The sequence below is a fragment of the Lissotriton helveticus genome, chromosome 6 (assembly GCF_964261635.1).
Source record: "Lissotriton helveticus chromosome 6, aLisHel1.1, whole genome shotgun sequence".
In the NCBI taxonomy this organism is placed as follows: domain Eukaryota; kingdom Metazoa; phylum Chordata; class Amphibia; order Caudata; family Salamandridae; genus Lissotriton; species Lissotriton helveticus.
Window position 1 is genome coordinate 1,364,550,005 of NC_136067.1, and position 24,045 is coordinate 1,364,574,049.

Sequence of the window (24,045 nt, forward strand, 5' to 3'; positions counted from 1 at the left end):
TGCTGTAATATGTGACGTCATCAGCAGTGCATCGCAGTGGCGTGGGTTATAGTTAGCTCAACTAACTATAACGGCCGAATTTCTCTGGTTTGGTATGAGTGAAATGTCCAACTACCCATAATGTCCCTGAAACCTCAGTTTTTTTCAGTGAATATATCTCTATATATATCTATATATATATATATATATATATATATATATATATATATATATATATATATATATATCTAAATATCTATATAATCTATATATCTATATATCTCTCTCTCTCTCTCTCATATTACCTACTGGCGGTCGCCAGTAGGTATATATAGTTAGGATTTTTTCTCTATGGGTTTTTTGAAAATTCTATGTCTAATAACTTTGGCATTTGTGGACGGAATCGGCTGAAATTTTCAGGAAAATGGCACATTTTGTTTCTGAGCAGCCCTTGAAAATTTGGGGGGGGTTCGTCCAGTGGGGGCCGAGAAAAAAGGGGGGTCCCAAAACGTGTTTTTAACATTGAGTTTTCCATAGGGCGGTTGGCCTCACTTTTAGCCCGAACGGCTGAATGGATTTGCACGAAACTTGGCAAAATTGTAGGGACTGGTAGCCCGATGTGCCTTTTGTAGGTCTCAATATATGTGCTCCAGTGGATTTTGAGAAATTAACGTTTAAAAAAAGATATATATCTGTAACAGCGGACCGGTTAGCGCTCTGGTTCGCGGACTTTTCGCGCAACGGAGCTTTGTGAAGCGAAGCTGATTGGTTCTCCGGCGTCTGTCAACATTCCAAACAGTCCGTAGCGGCCGCCATCTTGTCTCTCGGTAGGATCGAGAGACAAGAGGAGGTCAAAACAAAGGGGGAAATAACTATAAGGGGGCATAGTAGATCCTCGCTGACCCAAAAAAAAAACAAAATAATAATAATCGAACGGCTGAATGGATTTGCACGAAACTTGGCAAAATATTAGGGACTGGTAGCCCGATGTGCCTTTGCTAGGTCTCAATATATGTGCTCCAGTGGATTTTGAGAAATTAACGTTGAAAAAAAGATATATATCTGTAACAGCGCTCCGCTTCGCGTACTTTTCGCGTTACGGAGCTTTGCGAAGCTGATTGGTTCTCCGGCGTCTGTCAACATTCCAAACAGTCCGTAGCGGCCGCCATCTTGTCCCTCGGTAGGATTGAGAGACAAGAGGAGGCCAAAGCGAAGGGGGAAATGACCATAAGGGGGCATAGTAGATCCTTCCTGACCTCTTAGGTTTGATGTACCATTTTGCCAAGTTTGGTGTAATTCCGTTCAGCCATTCAGGCTGTAGACGTATGTAAATGTCCTATGGAAAATTGCATGGGGAAAACACATTTGAAAGTGTTGAAATTTAGAACCAATTAAAATGTTACTTTGGTTTTGTATTTGTGTGTGATGAAAGTTAATTGGTTATGTATATATGTCAAATGAGAGGAAACCACAGCCATTTTGTGATACTACTGTCTGAGGTACATTTGTGAGGAATTTTTGGTGGTGAATTTCTGGTGTTTGATTTACACAGTACTAACACTTCTGCTACTTTTAAAAAGGTGAGTTGTTAATTTGTAAGGGGAACTATGTTGTACACTTGAAGATAATTTGAAAAATGTTTTCTGTTATTTATTTGCAGTCCTTCTGTTATACTAAATACTTGATGAAGTTAGTTTTATATTATGTATTACTAAAAACGATAAATGAAAGTGATTATTTTTTTCTGCAATTTACAGCAAGCAATTTCAAAATAAAATGGCTCACAATGAAGAGACCGTGGCAATTTCTTTTGAATTGTCCACTACATTGATTGAAATTGAGAGCACCAATAATGAAATATTGTCACAAGGAGGACATGACTTGTATGATTCCATTAGATTGATTGAAATGGACAGCACCAAGAATGAAATATTGTCACAAGGAGATGACTTGAATGATTCCACTACATTGATTGAAATTGAGAGCACCAATAATGAAATATTGTCACAAGGAGGAGATGGCTTGTATGATTCCATTAGATTGATTGAAATGGACAGCACCAATAATGAAATATTGTCACAAGGAGGAGATGACTTGAATGATTCCACTACATTGATTGAAATTGAGAGCACCAATAATGAAATATTGTCACGAGGAGATGACTTGAATGATTCCACTACATTGATTGAAATGGACAGCACCAATAATGAAATATTGTCAGAAGGAGGAGATGACTTGAATGATTTTTTTGATCAATCTCTTGATGGCGAATTTATCGAGTGTTTGGAGACCATAGAGTTACAAGAATCATCATTGCAGACTTTTAATGAGGAGATTCCAGATGAGATGATTGAAGAGGAAATTACTGATGAGGACATGTTACTAGTTGTTTCAAATTTAGAAAATTCTGAAGAATAAATTTATATTTAGAAATCAAAAATTGTTTGAGACATTATTTATTTTTATTTTTAATTTATGAGGTTGTAGCGAAGTGATTGTAGTATAAAATGAGACTTATAGTATAGAGTGCAACATTTTTATGTTACATGGTAAGTTTACTCATATTTACTTCCCTTCTGCCACTATATTATCTCCAATGTGTATTTGACATGTCTTCTTCATCTCCGGCCTCCTTTCTCTCAGTGTGTGTCTCCGATGCATCTTATCGCTGGTATTTTGTGTAATTACAGAAGAGAGTAAAATAAAATAGTTCGGAACGTGAAAAGGGGGCAAAGTAGAGTACTCCTCACCCCCTAGGCCTTTTTAGGCGGTCCCAAAAGGATCAGTTTCTGCTTTCCTGAGAGATTATGGTATGAGTTCCATATACCACAATAACTTGCATTACAACATGCAAGATATCTATCTCCTATTACCAACTTTTGGAGATATTCGCGCTAAGCGCGAATATCTCCAAAAAGTAACACCTGCCCTGAGCAGTTCTTAGCCATGTTATCCAATGGGAGGTGGATAACATGGCTAAGAGTATTAGCTCGGTAATGCATGAATATCGCTGAGTTTTTAGCGATATTCATGCATTGCGGCCGTTTATTATCGCATTTGCGATAAACCTTGATAATAGTAAGGTTTATCTTCGATAATTTCTGACGATGCTTAGTGGTAAAAAATTGGTTGGTAAGCATCGTTAGCGATAAATATCGCTTAACTTTGGTAATATGCCCCAACGTCTGTTAACGTTCGATTCTAAGGAAATGAGGAAGTGTTGAAAAACATTGTCTGCGCCATCTTGCCTTTTTTGAAATGCCACACTTTTGTCGTGCACGGCAGCCATTTTAGATGTCTTGACCAGACCCACTCTCTGCACGCTGTCGATTCGTAGCATGGCTCCTCACCCTCGTAAGCATCTCCCCCAGGCACTGGTCACCACCGCTCTCTGTCTTATGCATGGGCAATAAACCTTCCCCCATCTGCGCTGCTCTTCCCTGAGAATCACACTCTGTGCCCGCCCGACACCTCCCTTTCGCCCTATTCACTACCGCACCCTCTGACACTCCTCTTCCTCTGTGTCCGAATGTCCAGGCCGGTCCTAGGCTATCAGCTAGCCCTGCAGATGTAGTTTATGGCCCCAGCTGTAAAGAATCACCCCTCTTCAAAGGAGTTATAGTAGATCAAGGCCCACACCCGATGTGATCCGTCACAGCACACGCGTTCCTACTATCTGAAAACCATCCTGTATTGTGATTGGGGAGGGGACCGAGCCTGAAGCGGAAGATTCCAGGAATGACTCTTTGTACATCAAAGTTTTTACAATTATGTGTCACATTAAAAATATATAGCACTCCAACAAAGTAGTAGGAATATAAAACTTTAATAACATATAAATATATACAACAAAACAAAAACAGTAAAAACATTTAAACAACGAAGAGACCGTGGCAATTTCTTTTTAATTATCCAATAGATTTATTGAAATTGACAGCACCAATAATGAAATATTCTTGTCAGTAGCGGTCTGTTGTGCGAATAGTTCCAAGGCAGCAGAACGCGCTGAAATCTAGATGGCACGAAAGTGATGTCTAGTAAGTTGCCGCCCAGCAAAAAACGGCGTGGGGCGCCGCGGGGGTGAGTGAGTCCAGTAGGCACCACAGCTATTCTTACCGGCATTGCAGAATTACTGCTGGGGACAATGCCTGTGCTGTAGCAGGGTCACAGCAGAAACAAAAAGGATTCTGTTGAAGATGTTGTTGGTTTTCAATTTGAAAACAGTTCTGGTGTCAACTGCTATGCTAATGTAGTGGTTAATGTTTTGTTTTCTCTAGAAAATGTAAAAGAGGGGGAGGCAGTCCAAAGTTCCGTTAAAAGGGCAAAGGAAAGGATCGGTGGTTTGAACTATCAGTCAAAAAGGGGAGGGGGTGCAATAATTTTTCCTACCGGGTCACACTGTGCTTTCACCGGAAGTGAGGTCTGCAGGATTGTAGTAATTCAAAGTGAGGCTGGCGCCAGCATGGGAGCGCCGACGTCCCGCGGATACAGTTTCGTCACTCCACGGGCGATCATGGCAGTCATTCCCCATCGGGGGTCGGAGACTCCCGCGGCTCCTCTAGAATCTTCAAGGTCGTGGAGGACTACGGTGGTGGAGTCAACCAGTGACCGGGCCATTTCTTTATGTTGGGCCCGCTCTTGCCAGGTCGACCGCCATTTTGAGAGTTCGGCAGCTACCGGCGATCGCGGGGTCACATGAGCGGACGGGCTCCATCCTGCCGGGCGAGACGTTGCAGCATGGCCACAGTGGAAGAACCGTTATCTAGGTCGTTCCGAAACTGTGCAGCACTGTAGTTGTTAGGATGCCACCGCCTGGAGCGCTGAGGGTGCAGCTGGGAAGCCTCCACCTGGGGAGGCGGGAGAGGCCTGTTCGCACCGTCTCTCCCTCCCAGTGCACCCCACGGCGTCTCGCTTGAGATTTGTTATGGCCGGACCAGGCGATGAGGACGAGGGGGGGGGTCGGAGGCATGTGCAAGACATCCCCCTCCAGTGTTGTCGCAGCCATTATAAAAGAAAGAAGTGTCCCGTCCGTCTTCGGGCCGGGCTTCCGGTGGATGTCGGCTGGACGCCCCTGGCTCTGGCCCCATGAACGGGTTTCTTGGTTTATCGGCTGCAGCCGGATCCCGTCGGCCTCGGCCCCCCGACCGTTGGTGGTCGGACCGGAAGAGCATGTGGCGGGACTACCTGCAACTCTCAAGGGCCACCGCGGCCGGACTGGGAGAGAGAGGGGAGGGTCGAGGAGACATTCCCCCCCCCTGCAACTGTTCAGCGTTGTAAAGGCAATCCCCTGGCCGGGTCCCGCTGGTCTCGGCCTCTCCTCCGGCTACACCCTACGTTAGGATCTCCTGGCCGAGGCGTGGCAGCAGGACCTGCCTTATATGGGCTGCTCCCGGCTGGGCGTAGCCGGAACCCTGCCCCACCTTGGAAGTTTCCAGAGTGGGGGTGGATGTTCTACTGACTTGCATTTTCCCTAGTCTATCGATTTTTTTGGCGTGGCAGGCGGTGGGACAGCGAGGGGTGATTTGGTTTCTCTTACTGTTTTTCTGGTCTCTCACCACTGGCATATTTTAACGTTTTCTTGTTTCTAGGACATTAATAGGTTTTATCATTACGTTATGTTATCGTTTCTTTGTTCGTTGTTTAATAAAAGTTCATGTTCATCAGTGGCCTACTGATTTTCGTTTTCCTATTTTTTTCTTTCCAGGTTGTTTCATGGTAAAGTTTCTGTTAACAGGATACAGTGATCACTTCGTTATTATTGCATATGTCCTTTTCACTAGGGGTGCTCTCTGGTCGGGCCAGATGACGTATCTCTAGTAAATGGTCCGGGTGAAAAAGGTGCATCAATCAGTGGGGAGTAGATAGGCATGACAGATTACAACGGGGGAGAACGGTCCGCATTACGTACCCTTTCACTACTTGCAAAGATTTTCCTACGTTTATTTGCAAACAGGGAATACCTCCAAAAAGAACTAATTCCCAAACAGTCAATGTTCGGACAATCAATCAATCAATGAGGAATGAAATAGGTACGACGTGTTAAAGGCTTGCGTTACCTACCCTTCACTATCTGCAAAGGGAGATAGAATATTCCTATTCTTCCTCGTTTGCAGGTAGAGAAGATCGTTAAGAGAATTAACTTCGAACAATTCAATGCTCGATTGAAACAATCAACAAGGGGTACTGTGAACACAAATGAACGCCGCTTATATACATACGCATTGCTATTTTCAACAGGTTGTTCCTAATGTTTCTATTTTAGCGAGGTCAAAAGAGATCCCATTAGTGGCCTACTGATTTTGCTCGATTCCTTTTGTTTTTTTACACGATTTTTCGCTATCTGCAAAGACTAAACAGAGTATTGCGACTCTGTGCTTGTTTGTAAATAGAGAATGAACCAAAGAGAACAATCAATCAAATGGAGAGAGAAGCAGGCACGACGGATTACAAAGGGGGAAAGGGCTGCGTTAACTACCCTTCACTATCTGCAAAGAGAGAGTACTCCTAATAGAAATGAGGGGTGGGGGGCAGCAATCAAAGCTGATCAGTGTGCATAAACACGAAAAAAAAAATTCTTACCACGTACTTGACATTCGACAGCTTATGATATTTGCTATTAAAAAACCATTGAAATTCACTGAAAAAACCATAGGTTATAGACCATATATAGTTAGGAATTAGCATTTACAAAACCTTGAAAATTCACTGAAAAAACCATAGGTTATAGACCATATATAGTTAGGAATTAGCATTTAAAAAACCTTATTTTACTCACACAAAACCATTGAAATTCCATATATAGTTAGTTGCACTAACTATATATTGCGCACCCGCAATCCACTGCTGATGATGTCACATATTACATCATTCATGACATGGTTAGTGACATCACTGATGACATCTCAAATGACATCACTGATGACATCACTGATGACAACATCCAGTGACTATGTTTCTGTAAAGTTAAAATATGTCTTACATATTGAAGAATGAGTGGATGTATAAGTGTCTGGACGAAGGATTTAGTAGGTGCATGACTGAATGTATGAGTGAGTGATTAAATGTGTCTCACTGAGTGCATGGGTTAGTGACTAAACTGTCTTAATTTGTGCATCATTATGTCTGTTGTTCTGTAAACTGCTGCATGTGTTGATCAGTAGCTATATGAGTAACTATATGGGTTATTGATTGATTGCCCAAGTATTTGCATGGGAGACTGAGTGTGTGTGTGGCTGGATGGGAGGTGTGTGACTCTGTACAGATCAATGTGTACTTGTATCAATGATTGTATAAGAGAGTAAGTATGTGTTAGTATATGGTTGAAAACGTAAGGTGCTCTATGTTTAACTGTATAGAGTAGAAAATGGAAGTGTGATTGATTCTTTACAGGACTGACTAGGTGTGTGAGTAACTCCATGGATGAGTGGCAGAGTGTGAGTGTCTGTATAGGTGTATGAGTGCATATGATTGTGTTGTAAACATGAGTGATTGTATGTATGAATGATTGTATGGGTGAATGAGTGAATGTGTGTGTAGACGTAGGAATCAGTGAGTACGTATGTAGTAACTAGTATTGGTGTGTCAATGGTTTCAAAAATTATACTCTGTTTTTAACACTGGGTGAAACAGAGGTTATATTAAAATGTGAGGAGATGCATTGTATTGTCACATGAATGATATCATCAGTGATGTGGTCATTGATGTCAAATGAGATGTCATCAGTGATGTCATCAGTGATGTCATTTGAGATGTCATCAGTGATGTCATCAGTGATGTCACTAACCATGTCATGAATGATGTAATATGTGACATCATCAGCAGTGGATTGCGGGTGCGCAATATATAGTTAGTGCAACTAACTATATATGGAATTTCAATGGTTTTGTTTGAGTAAAATAAGGTTTTTTAAATGCTAATTCCTAACTATATATGGTCTATAACCTATGGTTTTTTCAGTGAATATATATATATATATATATATATATATATATATCACAACCAAAAGTTTAGCCCCGATGGAAGAAAACCACAAGATCGGCATTTTTTTGCATCCATTTCTTTTGGGAGCAACAGCAAACAGGAGATGCAGGTAAGCAATCACCATCATGAATATGCAGCCAAACCGGTTTCGAGATTCCTATCCCTTCTTCAATGGCATCTGTGACAAATGATGATGCGAAGTGCACGAGATTTAAAGAGCCTGCCTCCGTGGGATCCCGAAACCTTTTGGTTGTGATATATATAGTAAGACTGGACCACTGTAAAGAAAACGGACTACTCAGCTGGGATGAGCATAAGTTCATAAAACAGGACAATCCAGTGGTTCCGGTCTTTTATATGCTACCATAGATTCATAAAAACGCCACTAGCCCACCAGGGAGGCCCATCATCTCTTCATGTGGAAGCCTTTTTGAGAATGCATCGCGGTATATTGCCTATTTCTTGAACCCTATTGTCAGATCACTCCCCTCTTATTTGAAAGACTCAACAGATTTTTTGAAGTGTATATATGATATATGTTGGGATCCTGAAACGATGGTTCTTTTAACATTAGATATTTCTACATTATACACAAGCATAAGACATGTAGATGGGCTGAGGGCATGTGAGCATTATCTTAATCTGAGACCGGCACGACTAGTTTCACAGAATAGAATAATTCTCGAAATTATGGAGTGGTGTCTAACGAAAAACATTTTTCTTTTTGGCAGTGATCTTTATCTCCAGGAGAGGGGACCGCGATGGGCACCTGTTTTGCCCCCAGCTACGCCAATTTACATCTCGGCTGGTGGGAGGAGCAGGTGCTCAGAGGGGGTCACCTTGATCACTGGACGGAACATATACTATTATGGGTCAGATATATCGACGATGTCTTCGTGCTCAGCAGGGCACGGAGACAGCAATCGATCTATTTATAGATGAGCTGAACCAGAATTCATTAAATCTAGAATTCGTGGGGAACTCTAGTAAAAAGACAATAGATTTCCTTGATATTAGGATTACTCCCATTGACTGTAAATTAAAAACCTCTGTGTTCCGTAAGACAACTGCAGTTACTCAATCCTGCATGCTGAAAGCGCCCATCCAACAGCTCTTATAAGGAGTATTCCGTTTGGAGAATTTTATAGAGCGAGGCGCACTTGCAGCAGTGATGAGCAGTATGACAAGATTGAAACTGAAATGACCCAGAGATTCATTCAAAGAGGGTATAAGGAGACGATCCTTAAAGGTGCATCTAACAAGGCCAGAAAGTTGATTAGACAAAATATACTCTTCGAACCATCTAGAACTCAGTAACTGAAGAATTTGGGCAAAATGCGAAGCAATCAGGTTTCTCCTATATTCATAACGACCTTTAACACTAAACATAAAGAAATAAGAACAATATTGAGAAAACACTGGTATCTGGTGAGGAATGATCCGGTACTGGGTTCGATGGTCAAAAAGAATCCTGAAATTACGTATAAAAAATCCAAGTGTTTAAAAGATCTAGTTGTGAAAAGTGACAAAAATAAGAGTAATACCGACTGGTTGAAGTCAAAGCCTGGTTTTAAAAGATGTGCAAAGTTTAAAGCCTGTCAGCATGGAATGAACCGTACAGACTTTAAAACCTCTTTTAATAAAACTGTGACAGTCAGAAGTGCCATTAATTGCAAAAGTGAATATGTAGTTTATTTACTACAATGCCCATGCCCCAAGATATACATTGGTAGTACTATTTTACCAGTGCATCAACGAATTCTGCAGCACAGACGAGCCATTGTCAATCAGGACAGATCCTACCCTGTGGCACGGCACTTTGAGTCACATCACCAAAGTAACCCCATAGGCCTCCAATACTCCTGTATTGCTGAGGTCCCAAAGAAAAAGAGGGGAGGCAATAGGAAAGGTGAACTCAGAAAATTGGAAACTTATTTCATCCTAGAGTTCAATAGTAAAGAGCCACAGGGCTTAAATGTGGAAGAGGATTTGTATACGTGTCTGGCCTGATTGTACATTAACCCAATTTATGACTAAGCGGCCTCGAGTGTACCAAAACTGTATATTGAAATTATGAATTGCTAATATTTTTAATTGACAAAAAGTTTTTAAACAAAAACTTTTCTTTTGCTTCTTTTAATACATGGGCGGCAGTGTAAATTGTAAATTTGTGGTGGCTTTGACAAGAATGGAATGGACTAAGTAATGCTTTTTTAACTATTTATGCACTGACACCCTTTCTCTTTTTAACCTGATGTGCAATAAAAGTATGGAATACTAATGTTGTCGTCTAAGCATTAGCACTTTTTGGATATGTAGTATATCCAAGCACTAGCACTTTTCTTGTTTGGGTTTTGTTCAATATATAGAGTGATTGTTTACAGTAAGAGATTATTATTGTTTACAAATAGACGTGCAATATGAGTGGATTGTTTACACAAAGAGTCCGTTGAGTATATAACATATCTAAGCACTAGCACTTTACTTGTTTGGGTTAGATGCAATTTATAGAGTAGTTGTTTACAGTAAGAGACTATTATTGTTTACAATGAAGCACTTGCACTTTATGACGAGATAATGAGGTGGTTAGAAATAGAAGAGCATTACTAGGAATTGTTTTCCCATTCCAACTAAATTTATTTAATATAGCCACGAAGCAAACTAAGATAAGATGATGAAATCTATTGTCTAAGGTCTAAATCTAAGTAATGAATTGGGAACAAAGATTGTCCAGTGTAAGATATGAAATTGTAAATAATCCCCTTTTTTTCCTACCAAGGTGAGCACGGCTTAGGGGCACTGGCCCAGAAAATTGTTGAACCGGTATTTGTTGAACCGTTATTGCTTGAACTATCGAAAATGATGTTCGTAATGCACTTGCATATTTTAGGATGAAATATTTACATTTGATACCCTGTTTTTTAAGGTTTGCGCCAAAACAGTTAGTATTTTTTCATTGTTACTGCACAAAAGTTCCCTTAATTTGAAAGTGGTAAAATGGCCGCTACATTAACAGGCAACTTGCTTAGTTTTTAATGGTTCTTTTACGCTGTTTACTACCATACCAGTGTACTTGTAGAAGCATTCAATGGCAGTACAAACATCTTGATCAAGGGAGCATGACTCCCGAAACGCGTTGATGGATGTAACAAAAACAAAATGAAAGCCTGATTGAAAGATATCCACGCACGAGTGCCGGATGATTTCTTTGAAGATGCAAAAGAAAATCCTATTTTAAATAAATATATATATATATATATATCTATATATATATATATATATATATATATATATATATATCTATATATATATATATATCTATATATATATATAGATATATATATATATATATATATATATATATATATATATATATAGATATCACACACACCTTCAGTTCGAAAAAAGAAGTGCGCCCGACCAGACTTCCAGGTTGACAGGTACTTTATTCAATGAACTGCAGCCACATGAAAAGTCTTTTTCTTTCCTGACGCGTTTCGACTAAAAAGTAGTCTTGTTCACAGGTTGTGCTGCAAATGGGTCACTGCGGCGTGACTTACACCTTATACACCGTCATAAGCCACTCCCTCATGTTGTGGCTTTACATACTATAGTTCCCAAGGTGCACTTCGAGAATGAGCGAGTCTCCCAACAGTTCATGATTCAAAGACAATGTCATTGTATTTCAATTCGAAATCATGATGCCAGTGACTACTTCTTAGTCGAAACGCGTCAGGAAAGAAAAAGACTTTTCATGTGGCTGCAGTTCATTGAATAAAGTACCTGTCAACCTGGAAGTCTGGTCGGGCGCACTTCTTTTTTCGAACTGAAGGTGTGTTTGATATTTATTGGAGGTTGTTCGCCCCCAGCGACCTGGCCGCCTGAAGTTGTGTCCTGCTCTTGCGAACGAAATGTGTGGCAATTAATATAGGGAGTGGGACCCGCCCGCAATCCCTTCTTGAAGCAGCACGGAGTACCGGCAAGCACGGAGGGTCCAGCGAAGATTGGCATCAAAGGATCATTGCGGGCGTAGGAAGGTGAAGCACAACCGTGCAACACGCTCAGACACCAGTTTACAGGTACCGGCTTTGCACTTGCAAATTGAATGGCGGCCACTGAATACGAGCGAAAAATGTTTGACTTCGGGACTGAATTGTCTAAACCCACTAAATGCACTGGCATCATGATTTCGAATTGAAATACAATGACATTGTCTTTGAATCATGAACTGTTGGGAGACTCGCTCATTCTCGAAGTGCACCTTGGGAACTATAGTATGTAAAGCCACAACATGAGGGAGTGGCTTATGACGGCGTATAAGGTGTAAGTCACGCCGCAGTGACCCATTTGCAGCACAACCTGTGAACAAGACTACTTCTTAGTCAAAACGCGTCAGGAAAGAAAAAGACTTTTCATGTGGCTGCAGTTCATTGAATAAAGTACCTGTCAACCTGGAAGTCTGGTCGGTCGCACTTCTTTTTTCGAACTGAAGGTGTGTGTGATATTTATTGGAGGTTGTTCGCCCCCAGCGACCTGGCCGCCTGAAGTTGTGTCCTCCTCTTGCGAACGAAATGTGTGGCAATATACATAGATATATATATATATATATAGGTATAGATATAGATATATTCACTGAAAAAAACAGAGGTTTCAGGGACATTATGGGTAGTATATATATATATATATACTGCAGATTGTGTGGCTCATTCACTTCTACCTCAGGCGCTGACGAAGGCCAAACCGGCCGAAATGCATTCGCCTTTCTTTTGTAATAAATGGAGCTTCCTTTTGATCCCCGCCGAGGCTTCTGCTTCTTTCATTGGAGAGGAGTGTTTCTTGTTTCATCAGTCTCACGCGCGTTCCAGAAGCGCGTCTCAGAAGCCCCCTCATCGCAAGTGGTCTGGAGATTCTGGCTCATGCTACGGCATCTTGTTTCTTTCATGTTTTGGAAATTCTCCAGGCTCGCCAACAGTCTGATGAAATTTGGAGCGGTTCATCGAGGTACTGCCTCAACTTGGACGGGATGCACTGTCCTCCTGTCCCCGCTAAACTTGAACTCTGACTTATGGCTGATGGGGCGAAGGGGACTCGAGGCAGCACCTTAAATTACAGGGCTTCACAACGCTATGCAGAGTGCCCAACCCTCAGCTATTTTCTTGGATTTTTTTCGAGAACGACCCTGCGCACCGCACCACTCACCTGGGAGCCACTGCTGCATCCTGGGAAACTGAGTCCTGAAACTTTTCTGCGACCGGCTGAACTGAGTTAATTAGTGCTAAGGGGCGGAGCAAACATTTGGTTGGGCTCACTTGAACTGCAGATTGTGTGGCTCATTCACTTCTACCTCAGGCGCTGACGAAGGCCAAACCGGCCGAAATGCATTCGCCTTTCTTTTGTAATAAATGGAGCTGCCTTTTGATCCCCGCCGAGGCTTCTGCTTCTTTCATTGGCTTCAATCAAGGAGGCGCTGACTCCGTGGGAAATTTACCAAAGAAAGGGATTGCTTTATTCCAAAAAGGCCTAGACCCGTTTCGGCGGCAGACCGCCTTGCTCAGTGCCCTATGTATATATTCACTGAAAAACAAAAGGTTAAAGTAACATTATAGTTAGGTGAATATATCAGTGGGAACATGAATGTTTTGAAATAAAAAACCCACAGAAATTCAGCAAAGCTAACTATAACTTGCTCCCCCGCCATGCACGGTTTATAACCTCAAATATTTCATCCCTAGTGGCATCTCAAATTATATCACTGATGATATCTCAAATGACATCACTGATTACACCAGCCAAGATTCTTTTGTACATGTTACTCTATAAAAGGGTATGGCATTAAAGCTATGAAAGTACGTGCAAAATTGCTTAGATTAATATAAAGCATCATAACTGTTATCATACATAAATACAAGCCCCATATGTAAAGCAAGCGTTTGTTATGTGCACCACTAACCCTATGCCATACACTTCATGGGTATCTCGGAGTTTATGATGACTATGAACCACAAATGAAAGGGTTAACCTATCCTGCACATGGTGTTCAATCTATATATAACTGTTCAGGGAAACCAAGTTCTTCAACTGTTACATAAGTAATGCCCACTCCGGTAGTCTTTACCTGTATCAAACCCCTGACAGTCACTGAACCTACATTGACAAATGAAGTGGATAGGAGTAGAAAAATGAATACTACTAAGACTGTTTTCTCTGTAGAGAGAGTTTACTCTGTACCACACTGTTTTCAGATAATTAACTCTCATGAGAAATGCACCACAGAGTATTAAAAAGTATCTCCTAAAAACAATGTACACTCTAAGCAAAACTTGACCAAAGGCCGGCTATTCACTTAAAATACAAAGGTCTGAAGGTGCTAAAGATCAAAAACTACCGGCAGCGTTCATACAGTGGTGAAAACTTAAGAAATAGCCTATTTTCTGAAGGAAAGCAAGCACTTGTACATAGGTTACTATGGGGGGCTGACAGTCTTCTATGTTATGTATAAGCTGCCATACTTAGACAATTTTGCCTAATAACTCAAGGCTACCTACAATACTTATTATGTTTTACATAGAATCTTAGTCCTGTTGGAAACTTTTGCTACAGAGCCAAAAAACCTGGGAGAAACAAGCTGAACACAAAAAGTAATATGGTAGTTACCCGCCACTATGTAAACTACAAAACAAACTAACACACTCGTTAGATGATATAACCAAATGATGTCATCAGCGATGTAATATGTGAGGTCATAAGCAGTGCATGGTTGGGGCACAAGTTATAGTTAGCTCTGCTAAGTAAAGCTGGTGAATTTATGTGCTTTTAGTTGTTGAAACTTTAATGTCGTCACTGATCTAATCACTAAACTATAATGCTACGTTACCATTTGTTTTTTCAGTGAATTTCTAGGTTTCGTTTTAACGTAAATGAATACTTTACTACCATACATAAAGCCAACCTCCGCTGCCCTGTGGCTAACCACCCGGAGGCAGCCAACCCCAATCAGAACGCAGAATGGTGCAGGTTTGGCCGCACCTGCGTCCAACTCCCTGCAGGCAGCCATCTTGAGGAAGCCAACCTCAAGCCTTTGGTTGTGTGTGGAGTGGGCTTACTTTTGCAGCCAGGCCCTGTATCCAACTACCTGCAAGCAGCCGACCACATGCTATGCACTGCCTTGAGCTGTGTGCAGAGGGGGGTGGCCACAGGGCTGTGGCCAAACCACCAGCCGGCTGCCAGACACACACTGTACACAGCTTTTGGCCCAAACATATATATTAAAGGGAGGTGAGTGCAGCCCACTCCTCAAACCCTAATTGGCCCGGGAACCTCATACCCCAGGACTAGTTTCAATAGAAAGGTGAGGGGCATGTGCCTGCCCCCCCTCTCACTGAGCCCCATTAGGCCTGGGGACCCCATCCCCGAAGCCAAATGAAAATAAAAGGGGAAGAGGGCATGTGGCCTCCTCCCCGAGCCTTTTGGGTCCTCGGGACCCCATCCACAGGGCGAAATCGAATAAAAAAGGGGTGGGGCACGCATCCCCCTCCCCGATTCTTATTAGGTCCCGCGGACCCCATCCCCCAGGGCCGACAAATTAATAAAGGGATGGGGCATGCAGCCCCCTCTCTGAGCCTAATTAAGTGCTGGGGACAGCATCACCTGAGGCAAAATGTAAATAAAAGGGGAGGGGGACATGCGGTGCCCCTACCCAAGCCTTTTTCGGGCCCTAGTGACCACATCCCCGGGGCCAAATATTCCTAACCTGTCTCCTTTTGGTTTTTTTTGCGGTTTGTTTGGAATTCAGGCTCAGTCCTGAGACCCAAGATGGCTGCCAACATTACCTGGGTGAAGTGTTGGCAGCCAATCAGATCTCATTTTAAGATCTGTTGGATCCACAGACCCTTCGCGTCCCTAGATATACAAATTAGTTTTTCCTTTAATAACTACCAAACTACTCAACAGATTTACACCAAATTACGAAAGGGGCTCTTTCTAGACCAAGATCTACCTTTCGGCAAAATTTGGTGTAATTCCATATAGCGGTCGAGCTGTAGTCATGTTTGAACCTGGAAAAAATCCCCATTTACAATACATAGGGAAAAAGCGTTTGGGACGCCAACCTATTTCTTAGACCCTCCCCTTGAAAAATCACCCGAAAACTTTCCATACAGCAGCTGACCTAACTGGTGTAATATTTTTGAAAATTTAATCCAGATTCGTCTAACGGGACCAAAGTTATTAGCAGAACAAAAAACGCTTCACATATGGGAAAAGTAATTCCTAACTATAGCTACCTACACACACACACACATTATGTATATATATATATATATATATATAAATATATATATATATATATATATACATACACATACATACACACACACACACACACAACATATATATTTTTTTAAGATATATAATTAAACCAGGGCACAAGTCCTAACTAAAGAAGTGGGGGGACGCTCAAAAACAGGAAGTGACGTCACGCTAGGAAGTGACGTCACGAAAGGTAACAACATAGAAGTGGGGGGACGCTCAAAGACATGGAGTGACGTCACAAACGGAAGTGACGTCAGGAAAGGTAAACATTAGAGCACTTCTTTCTCACACATCTGCACTTCCAAAACACATTTATGTAAATTAGTCCTATGGTGCAGTACATATATGTCGAACAAAGAGAGCCTTGAATTGAAAATGTATTTTGAACAAGAATAAAAAACAAGATGTTTATGTAATTTCACAGGCAGCCTTGCACTGTGGACCCAAGGTTTTTTTTGCAGGGTGTAGAATCAAATCTTGCAATGTTATTTGAGCAGTCCTAAACACATCTCTGTTAACATGGCATTACATACATCACATATGCCTGTCACATTAGTGAGTCAGTTAAAAACGTAAAAAGCCGTACCTGTAGGCTGTTCAAAGAGCCCTTCCCAGGTGGAGGGTGGGGAGGGGATGTAGCGTTTTTTTGTGAATAGCTTCCCATGTGCCTACTATGCTCGTAGCTACAGCTTCTATCGGGAACAGTCAGAGGTGGGACCGCGGGGCGTTCCCTCTCCGTCTTTATATTGGTTATGTTTTTGCATGCAGGTATACTTTATTCCTCAGCAAGGGCATCTTTGCAGGGGGGACGGCGTCCACCCGGTAAAATACATTTAAATAAGTGGGCGGACGCCGTCCACCTGCGTGGTACCCCGACTCGAGCCCTGAATTAAACATTCCTCGATGGCCATTGTGTCAAACGCAAAGTAACTTCTTGTAAACACCTGCATTATGAAGTGCTGGTGAAGAATATTAAAGTGGAGGTCAAGGAGAATATTCAGTAGGGCACAAGAGAGAGACATCCTTCTAAACCAGAACAGCAGAACTTCTCTTTCGCTTGACCATTAAGAAACCATAATGTGAAATACTACAAGGAAGAAAGAGCACCTCCAAATTGTGTCCCAGACATATGTTCAAACTTTGCTAGGTCGTCAAGAAGAAGCTCCAAGAGTTGTTGCTGTCTGAAGTCGCTTCATTGGATCGTAAGCACACTCAGTTTGCCAGGGCTGTGCACCATCATGTTAAGAATGCCCACACTATATAAAGAATTACTACCATAATGCCACTGTAAACAGTCCAAAAGTGCCCATTGTCATGCCAAGATTGCCAACAATAGGTCCAGAATTAACAGCATTACATCAACATTAAGCACGTAATGACTTCCCAGTCCCTTTATTAATCTTGAATGCATGCTTAGATTTGCACTAATATATTTTGAGTGCTGGGCCAGATTTCAACTATCACTAGAAGTCTCGGCTGAATGGAGACATTTGGATGATCGTTCGACCCTCCTGGGTACATATTCATATTTGCAACACTATGGAGTAATCCTAGTATGTGTTCAGATGTGCCCCATCACTTAGAAATCATTAGTGCATGGTGCATATTAGCACTATGCCTAAATAATCATCAGCATATGACCAGATTTGCAGCATCATCAATAGTCAGTACATGCTTCTTTTGCGCAAGTATGGTGGGGTCGCACAGAAGGGTGGATGGAGAGGAGGCAGAGAAGATCACAAGGTGAAAACCAGGAGATCATCTCTCAAGGATACCTTATCAACTGCCTGTTAGTGAAGCTACCACTAGTCACTTTGCACTCATCCTCCTACGTGATGCCCTCACCTTCTGTCAGGACCAGAAGATCTTTAAAAAAAACACAGACGACATGTTAATTCATGTAATTCTATGCATCACTTTCTGTACCAGAGCAGCGACCAGAAACCGCCCAGGCACTTGTGTAGTCCTTGGCAATTTTCCAACAAGCTGACCCTGTGGTCCAGCATTCTGCATGCTCACTTCCCAAAAACCACAGTCTGAAAAGACAGAGTGCCAGCTCACTTGTACCTGCAATGGGCGTCCAGGTGAGCAGTGGTGCCTCTTCTGAGGGAGCAGGAGAACATGAAATGATAAAGTTGGGAAACACTACAGGGTTCTTGGGGAAATCTGCTCTAAGACAGTTGCCACATCAATGTACTTCTCCAGTAGCCTGTGTCAAGGAACAAGCTGGATACGCATAGCAAAGCACATATTACGCTAGTAGGACCCAGAGCCTCTAAGCATGGTTCCCACAAATCACACTGTCGGGACAAAACTCAACAATTACAGCCAGGAAGCAAGATGCCTCTGTATGACTCGGATGTATGGCATTACAACGCATGCTTTTACCACGCATGCCTTTACAACGCGGTTTTTACAACGCATGCCTTTACAACGCATAGTGCTTTGGGGCGCTGGATAGTTAATTATTTAATTTACTATTCCAACTCCAGTCCCCGTGGATAGTAGGGAAGGTGTTGGATAGTAAATTAAACCTATTCCCTATCCTAGAGCGCCCCCCAGCGCAATGCGTTGTAATGGTTTGCGTTGTAAAAGTTGCGTCCTAAAGACACTGCGTGGTAAAAGTTGCGTTGTAAAGGTTGTATACCGTATGACTCCACTGGAGTGCCAGTCTGGGAGTCTCTCTTATATGTTGGAATGCCAGCTGCCAGAGACAAACTCTTTTTCTCAATCAGCAGTGCTAAATGTTGATATCGACAAAACGCTTTGGAGAGATCTAAAATGTCAGAGTGTTTTCAAACAATGGCTGAAGGTAGCTGGCCCAAATAACCTACTTTCAGAATGGGGTGAACTCAAAGATCGCCTTTCTGTATTTTGTGTATTGCACACAGCTAAAGCAATCTGTAGGCAGATCATCTTCACTTTGCAGCCCTACATTCGAAACAAACCAACTAGCTACTTTTCTTAAAGCGGCACTTTCTCCGTTATATGGTGTCAATAACGGTGGTTCCAAATTATAGGTTACTCGAGGGTAAATGTACCCAGGCATTTTTAAGTTAGAGCAGTAGTTGGTGAAGTAGTTCTACTTCACATACTCAAATGAATTTATAGATGGGCCCCATAACCTTTAAACTAATCAAGAAAAAGGGATAAATAGTATGTCCAGTGCCGGGCGCTCTCTAAATGATAGTTACCCTACTATCATTACACAAGTAATATAAAACACCTAAGAAAATGGAGAATACAATTCCATATTCTCGAAATTCATTTTTATTAATTACAATATATCAAACTCATTAATACCTAACAATGTTTTGAACATGTAATAACCATCTGAATCATGTTTATGATTATTCTTTGAGTACCATTACATGTATTAATTTGATTAAGAAAGAAATAATATTGTACATAAATCATGAAATGAACAAAAACAAAAAGCTGTGCAATGAATTTCGAGAATATGGAATTGCCTTCTTGATTTTCTTAGGTGCCTCTTGTAGGGTTTTTATAATTAATCCTAAATTAATGTATAGATTTTGGTGTTTTTTTTGCAATAATCACTCTTTTGACACACAGGAAAAACATTTTTCAAACTCATCTATATTGCAAACTATTGGGCCTATTCACCAAGGCATTTATTAGTATGTGTTGTAGTACCACAGAAGAAGTGTTTCACATACTCGTAAATGCCTTTGTGAATGTACCCCTTAATTTGTAACTATGACAATTGTTTGCAGTGTCTACAATTGTATGCATCACTCTTGCATTCAAACGTGATACAGTCATTCTTTTCTCCGAAACATACTTTGTTTTTGAGTGAGAGTTTTAAGTCAAGCTTGTTCGGAATATTTTAAATCCTGATTTGTTTTATCTTTCCCCAGCAGTACGCTCTCTATTTTTAAATTATCTTGCATGTTTCCCTTTCTGTGTGGTATGAATGGGGGGAAAGTATTTATTGTGTTTTACATAGAGCAGACATTTCAACTTGGTCCACTTCACAGTTATATTTAAACACAGGTAAGCATATGTGGCCAAAATCCAGGTTAGAAGGATGTCATTTCATAATTTGTTGCAATCCTGGTGGAGTTCCTCATGTAAGGATCTCCAGGACATGGGCCATCACCCCGATATATAGAAGAGTCTTTCAAAGATGGGAGACTAGTTCCAGAATTACCTACATTTCTGAACAGATACATGCCAGATGTTGGGAGCAGTTATTGTCTGGACCACATTTTGTTTTAAATCTGCAGGAACACCAAACATTCTAATAACAATATGAACAGCATAAATACAAGGATGATAGACAAGAAGGAAGGAATGAGAGGATGGCATAAGAATTATTTTTTTGAAGGCTCTGTAATACATTTTTTAAAATTAGCAATGCTTTCTCTTTTAGCCTAAAAGATACAGTGAAACCAATTTCGGGCAAAGAATATTTCTGTTTAAGAGTATATGTTACTTTGTATACTTTTTTACTACCTGTTCTTGAGTTTGCTCACTATTATGCAAATGTATTCCACCTCATGATCATATTTACCTTTGAAAGAGACAGAGAACATGAAGAAGCAACTTACATGAACATTTAGATAGGACTAGTGAACAGTTGCCCAAAAACATATTTTAAATGCATCTTTTATCAAGACATCTTAAATTACAAACATGAAACAGTGAAGACAGAAAAGAACATCTTACCTTATAGCATCGATACTTGTACAGTAGAACAAGGAAGATAGTCATCACCACAATAACGCTGATCATTATGATTGTATTGAGAACAGAATTTAGGAGGCGCTGACCGACAGAGTTGGTATCTTCAGAAAATGGTGTGTAAATTCTGAAAAAAAGAAAGGCCTTACTACAGTTAATGTACAAGTGGACCACACCTAGAATTATATAAATTCACTTTACTCAATCATGCAAGAAACGTTATAAAACATTTCAACCTAAACAAGTTTTCACGTCTAACCCACAAGACACAACCATTATTGTGCTGTAACTGTCTCCACTGGTAGTAGTCGGATCCTGAAATAATTTTTTTCTGGGTGTGGCAACTACACACTTATTATATTCATTTTAGCACAATCATTTTTTTAATGTTTGAAAGCATTTATTTGCTCCTTTTGATGAATTAATTAAGCTAATAAGTGTTCTACCCAGAAGTGTAATTTAAGATAATGTTGGCGTACTGTGAGAATGTGAACTCAACAGTAGGATAGACAATACAAGCAGATGAGGAAGCCTGATATGCTATTTATTGCCATTGTGGAGTGAGGAGAGGGATCATGACTCAAGAGAGGTGAAGCCTCCAGTGAGTCATGCTGTTCCTTTCCTGCCTCAGCAATCATAACAGCATTTTATACTCTGCACATCTAAATATATGATTCATGCTGAGGTATTTTTTCACCAGTACTATTCAGGTCTCACCTACCAAACAGTACAACCGTTGTCTGTGGACAAAAAGACTTACTGTCAGCTTGTAATAGGCTCAGAGCACACCCATTGTTTACCATTGGTTGGATTTACGGTCATTCTCATTTGGTTACTTTTCACCCAGTTGCTTGAGCGGGCTTTTATTCCTCTTATGGTGTTTGACCCTACCTCAGAGAATGGGCACATTACATGTGTCGGTCTGCTGCTTGCTTTTCAAGCACTACTTTTTTCATTTTATCCTTATTGTGCATGTGTTTTCCAGCTGTCTCTCTTGTGTACTTCTCTCCCTTTGTTGCCTATGTGCTTCTCTGTTGCCTTCTCCGCCTCCACATTTTGTGTGAGCTCTTGTGTCTTCTCTCTCTCAAACTGCATTCTCGCCTGTGTGCTTCTCCCCCACCTGCTCTATATGGCTCTCTCTTACACCGGCCTTGCGTGCTACTTCCTCCTCTCACCCTATGTCTTGGCTTCTCCCACAAATGCCCTTTGTTTTGTTTCCACAACCCGTGCCATTGGAAATGCTCCACCCCACGTCCTGTGTGATGCTTCCCCCAACCGCATCCATTGGGATGCTTCCTCGAACCCACGTCTTATGTGATGCTGCCCAATCAGCATCCTCCAAATTCTTCCTCCACCCGCATCCTTCTTATTGCTTACTTACTCGTGCTTCAAAATAAATGCTTTGTGCTACTTATCTTTTCCTTTATTTAACAATCTAACCTGGTAATAAAAAAAAGGCACTTGCAAAACTTTGGAGGTGCATGCATGCATTGTATACACACCTACACAAAGACACAGCCACAGTATGATAGCACCTATTTTTCGTATTTGTTTACTTTAGCCGTGAGCAGCTTTGTGGATGCTCTAGGTATGGCTAAAAACGATCGGCAATAACAAAAGGTCCTAAATGCGAGACCAATTGGTTTTGACAATGCTTGTTTTAACTGAAGATATTCAATCAAAACCAGGAAGCAGGGGTTACATTTATGTAGTACGGTAAAATCACAATGAGGCCTCGTGATTATTAAAAGAGTTGTTTCATATTTAAAGTAATTGTTACAGACAATAGATGAGGCTGTAAACAGTGTTTTTTCATGCTTATTTTTCTGAACTGTGATAAACATGAATTTGACGTTTGCACTGTAGTAATAAATGTGTGAATATATGTTTATTAGTACAGTTGCTTTAAATAAAGTGTTGTTGGGCCATATTTATTTTCACCATCATGGCATAAATATATATGGAGGATAGATTATACATAATGGTGTACCTTTCTTAAACCTTTACTTTAATTGGTATGAAAAGGCGTTTATTCCATCAACAAACCTATGTACTATAGAACACTTAATTGAGCTCGCCTATATTTATGGTGCAAAGGGCAGCAGACTATCATAGGCACGCAAACAGCACCAGTGACATCTGGCAATCTTGGAAAACAGTGGAGCAGCAAATTTGCTTGCCAAACTGCACACAGCAAGTGAAGAGAGTCTATTTCATGCAAGATGAGGGATCACGTCGAATTCTTCCTCTCTGGAAGATTTTGAGGAGGGAGCGAAATAGTGCACATCAATGGCTGTTTCCAAAGAAATTGTATACAAAGCAATTGGAACTACAACCAGTTCTGAAGGGGAAGACTACTATAAACTACTAATATTTTCTTTTCTTAGTGTACAGCATGAGCCACATCTTAAACAATCATAAGCAATGCCAATCAGCAAGGGTTATGAATTAGGTCTCATTGATACATTTAGGCACTCAATAAATCATCATATATGCACTATGTCACTCATCTTTGCACTCATGCATCCATTGATCAGTCCACTGACACATCCGTGAATTCACCCTCTGACACAACCACAACAAAACACACACAAATTCAACAACATATGCAAAATACATATAAATAATCCAAGTACAAAAAATAAAAACATGCTGCCCAAAGCAGCAGGCATATGCTTGCAATAACAAACTTAAACATTGCAGCAGTCAGTCTTGCAGTGGTATTGTGCATAGTCTAAACTTAATTTAAAGTTCCAGCACATCCACCATGTTTAGAACCAACATGTTAGCCAAATTATAATCATAAACAATTATACACTATGGACAACAGAATTCCCTAATGGTTGCCTGGTTAAAAAATATAGCTACATGGGATGCAGTGAACTGCATATTAAATGAGCACCAAGCAGGAGCCCACAAAGCACTGCCTGGGGAGCTGTAGTATCCTTAAAAGAAAACTTTAAATTAAAAGAGGAGAAGCAAGAAAAGAACATGGGAACTATAAAAAGAGACAACCAACCAACCCTGACAGTGAAGCACACTCATTTCAGGGTGGATGTGCACATGTGA

At 41.0% G+C, this 24,045-nt stretch overlaps 1 protein-coding gene across 1 annotated transcript in view; it reads right to left on the bottom strand.

The window, feature by feature from the left end:
• PSEN2 (presenilin 2) overlaps positions 1-24,045 on the bottom strand; it is a 443,825-nt gene that overhangs the window by 271,814 nt on the left and 147,966 nt on the right. The window contains exon 4 of the mRNA XM_078649110.1: positions 20,962-21,103. Within this exon, the coding sequence (XP_078505236.1) occupies positions 20,962-21,103 (142 nt within the window). The remainder of the gene's footprint in view (positions 1-20,961; positions 21,104-24,045) is intronic.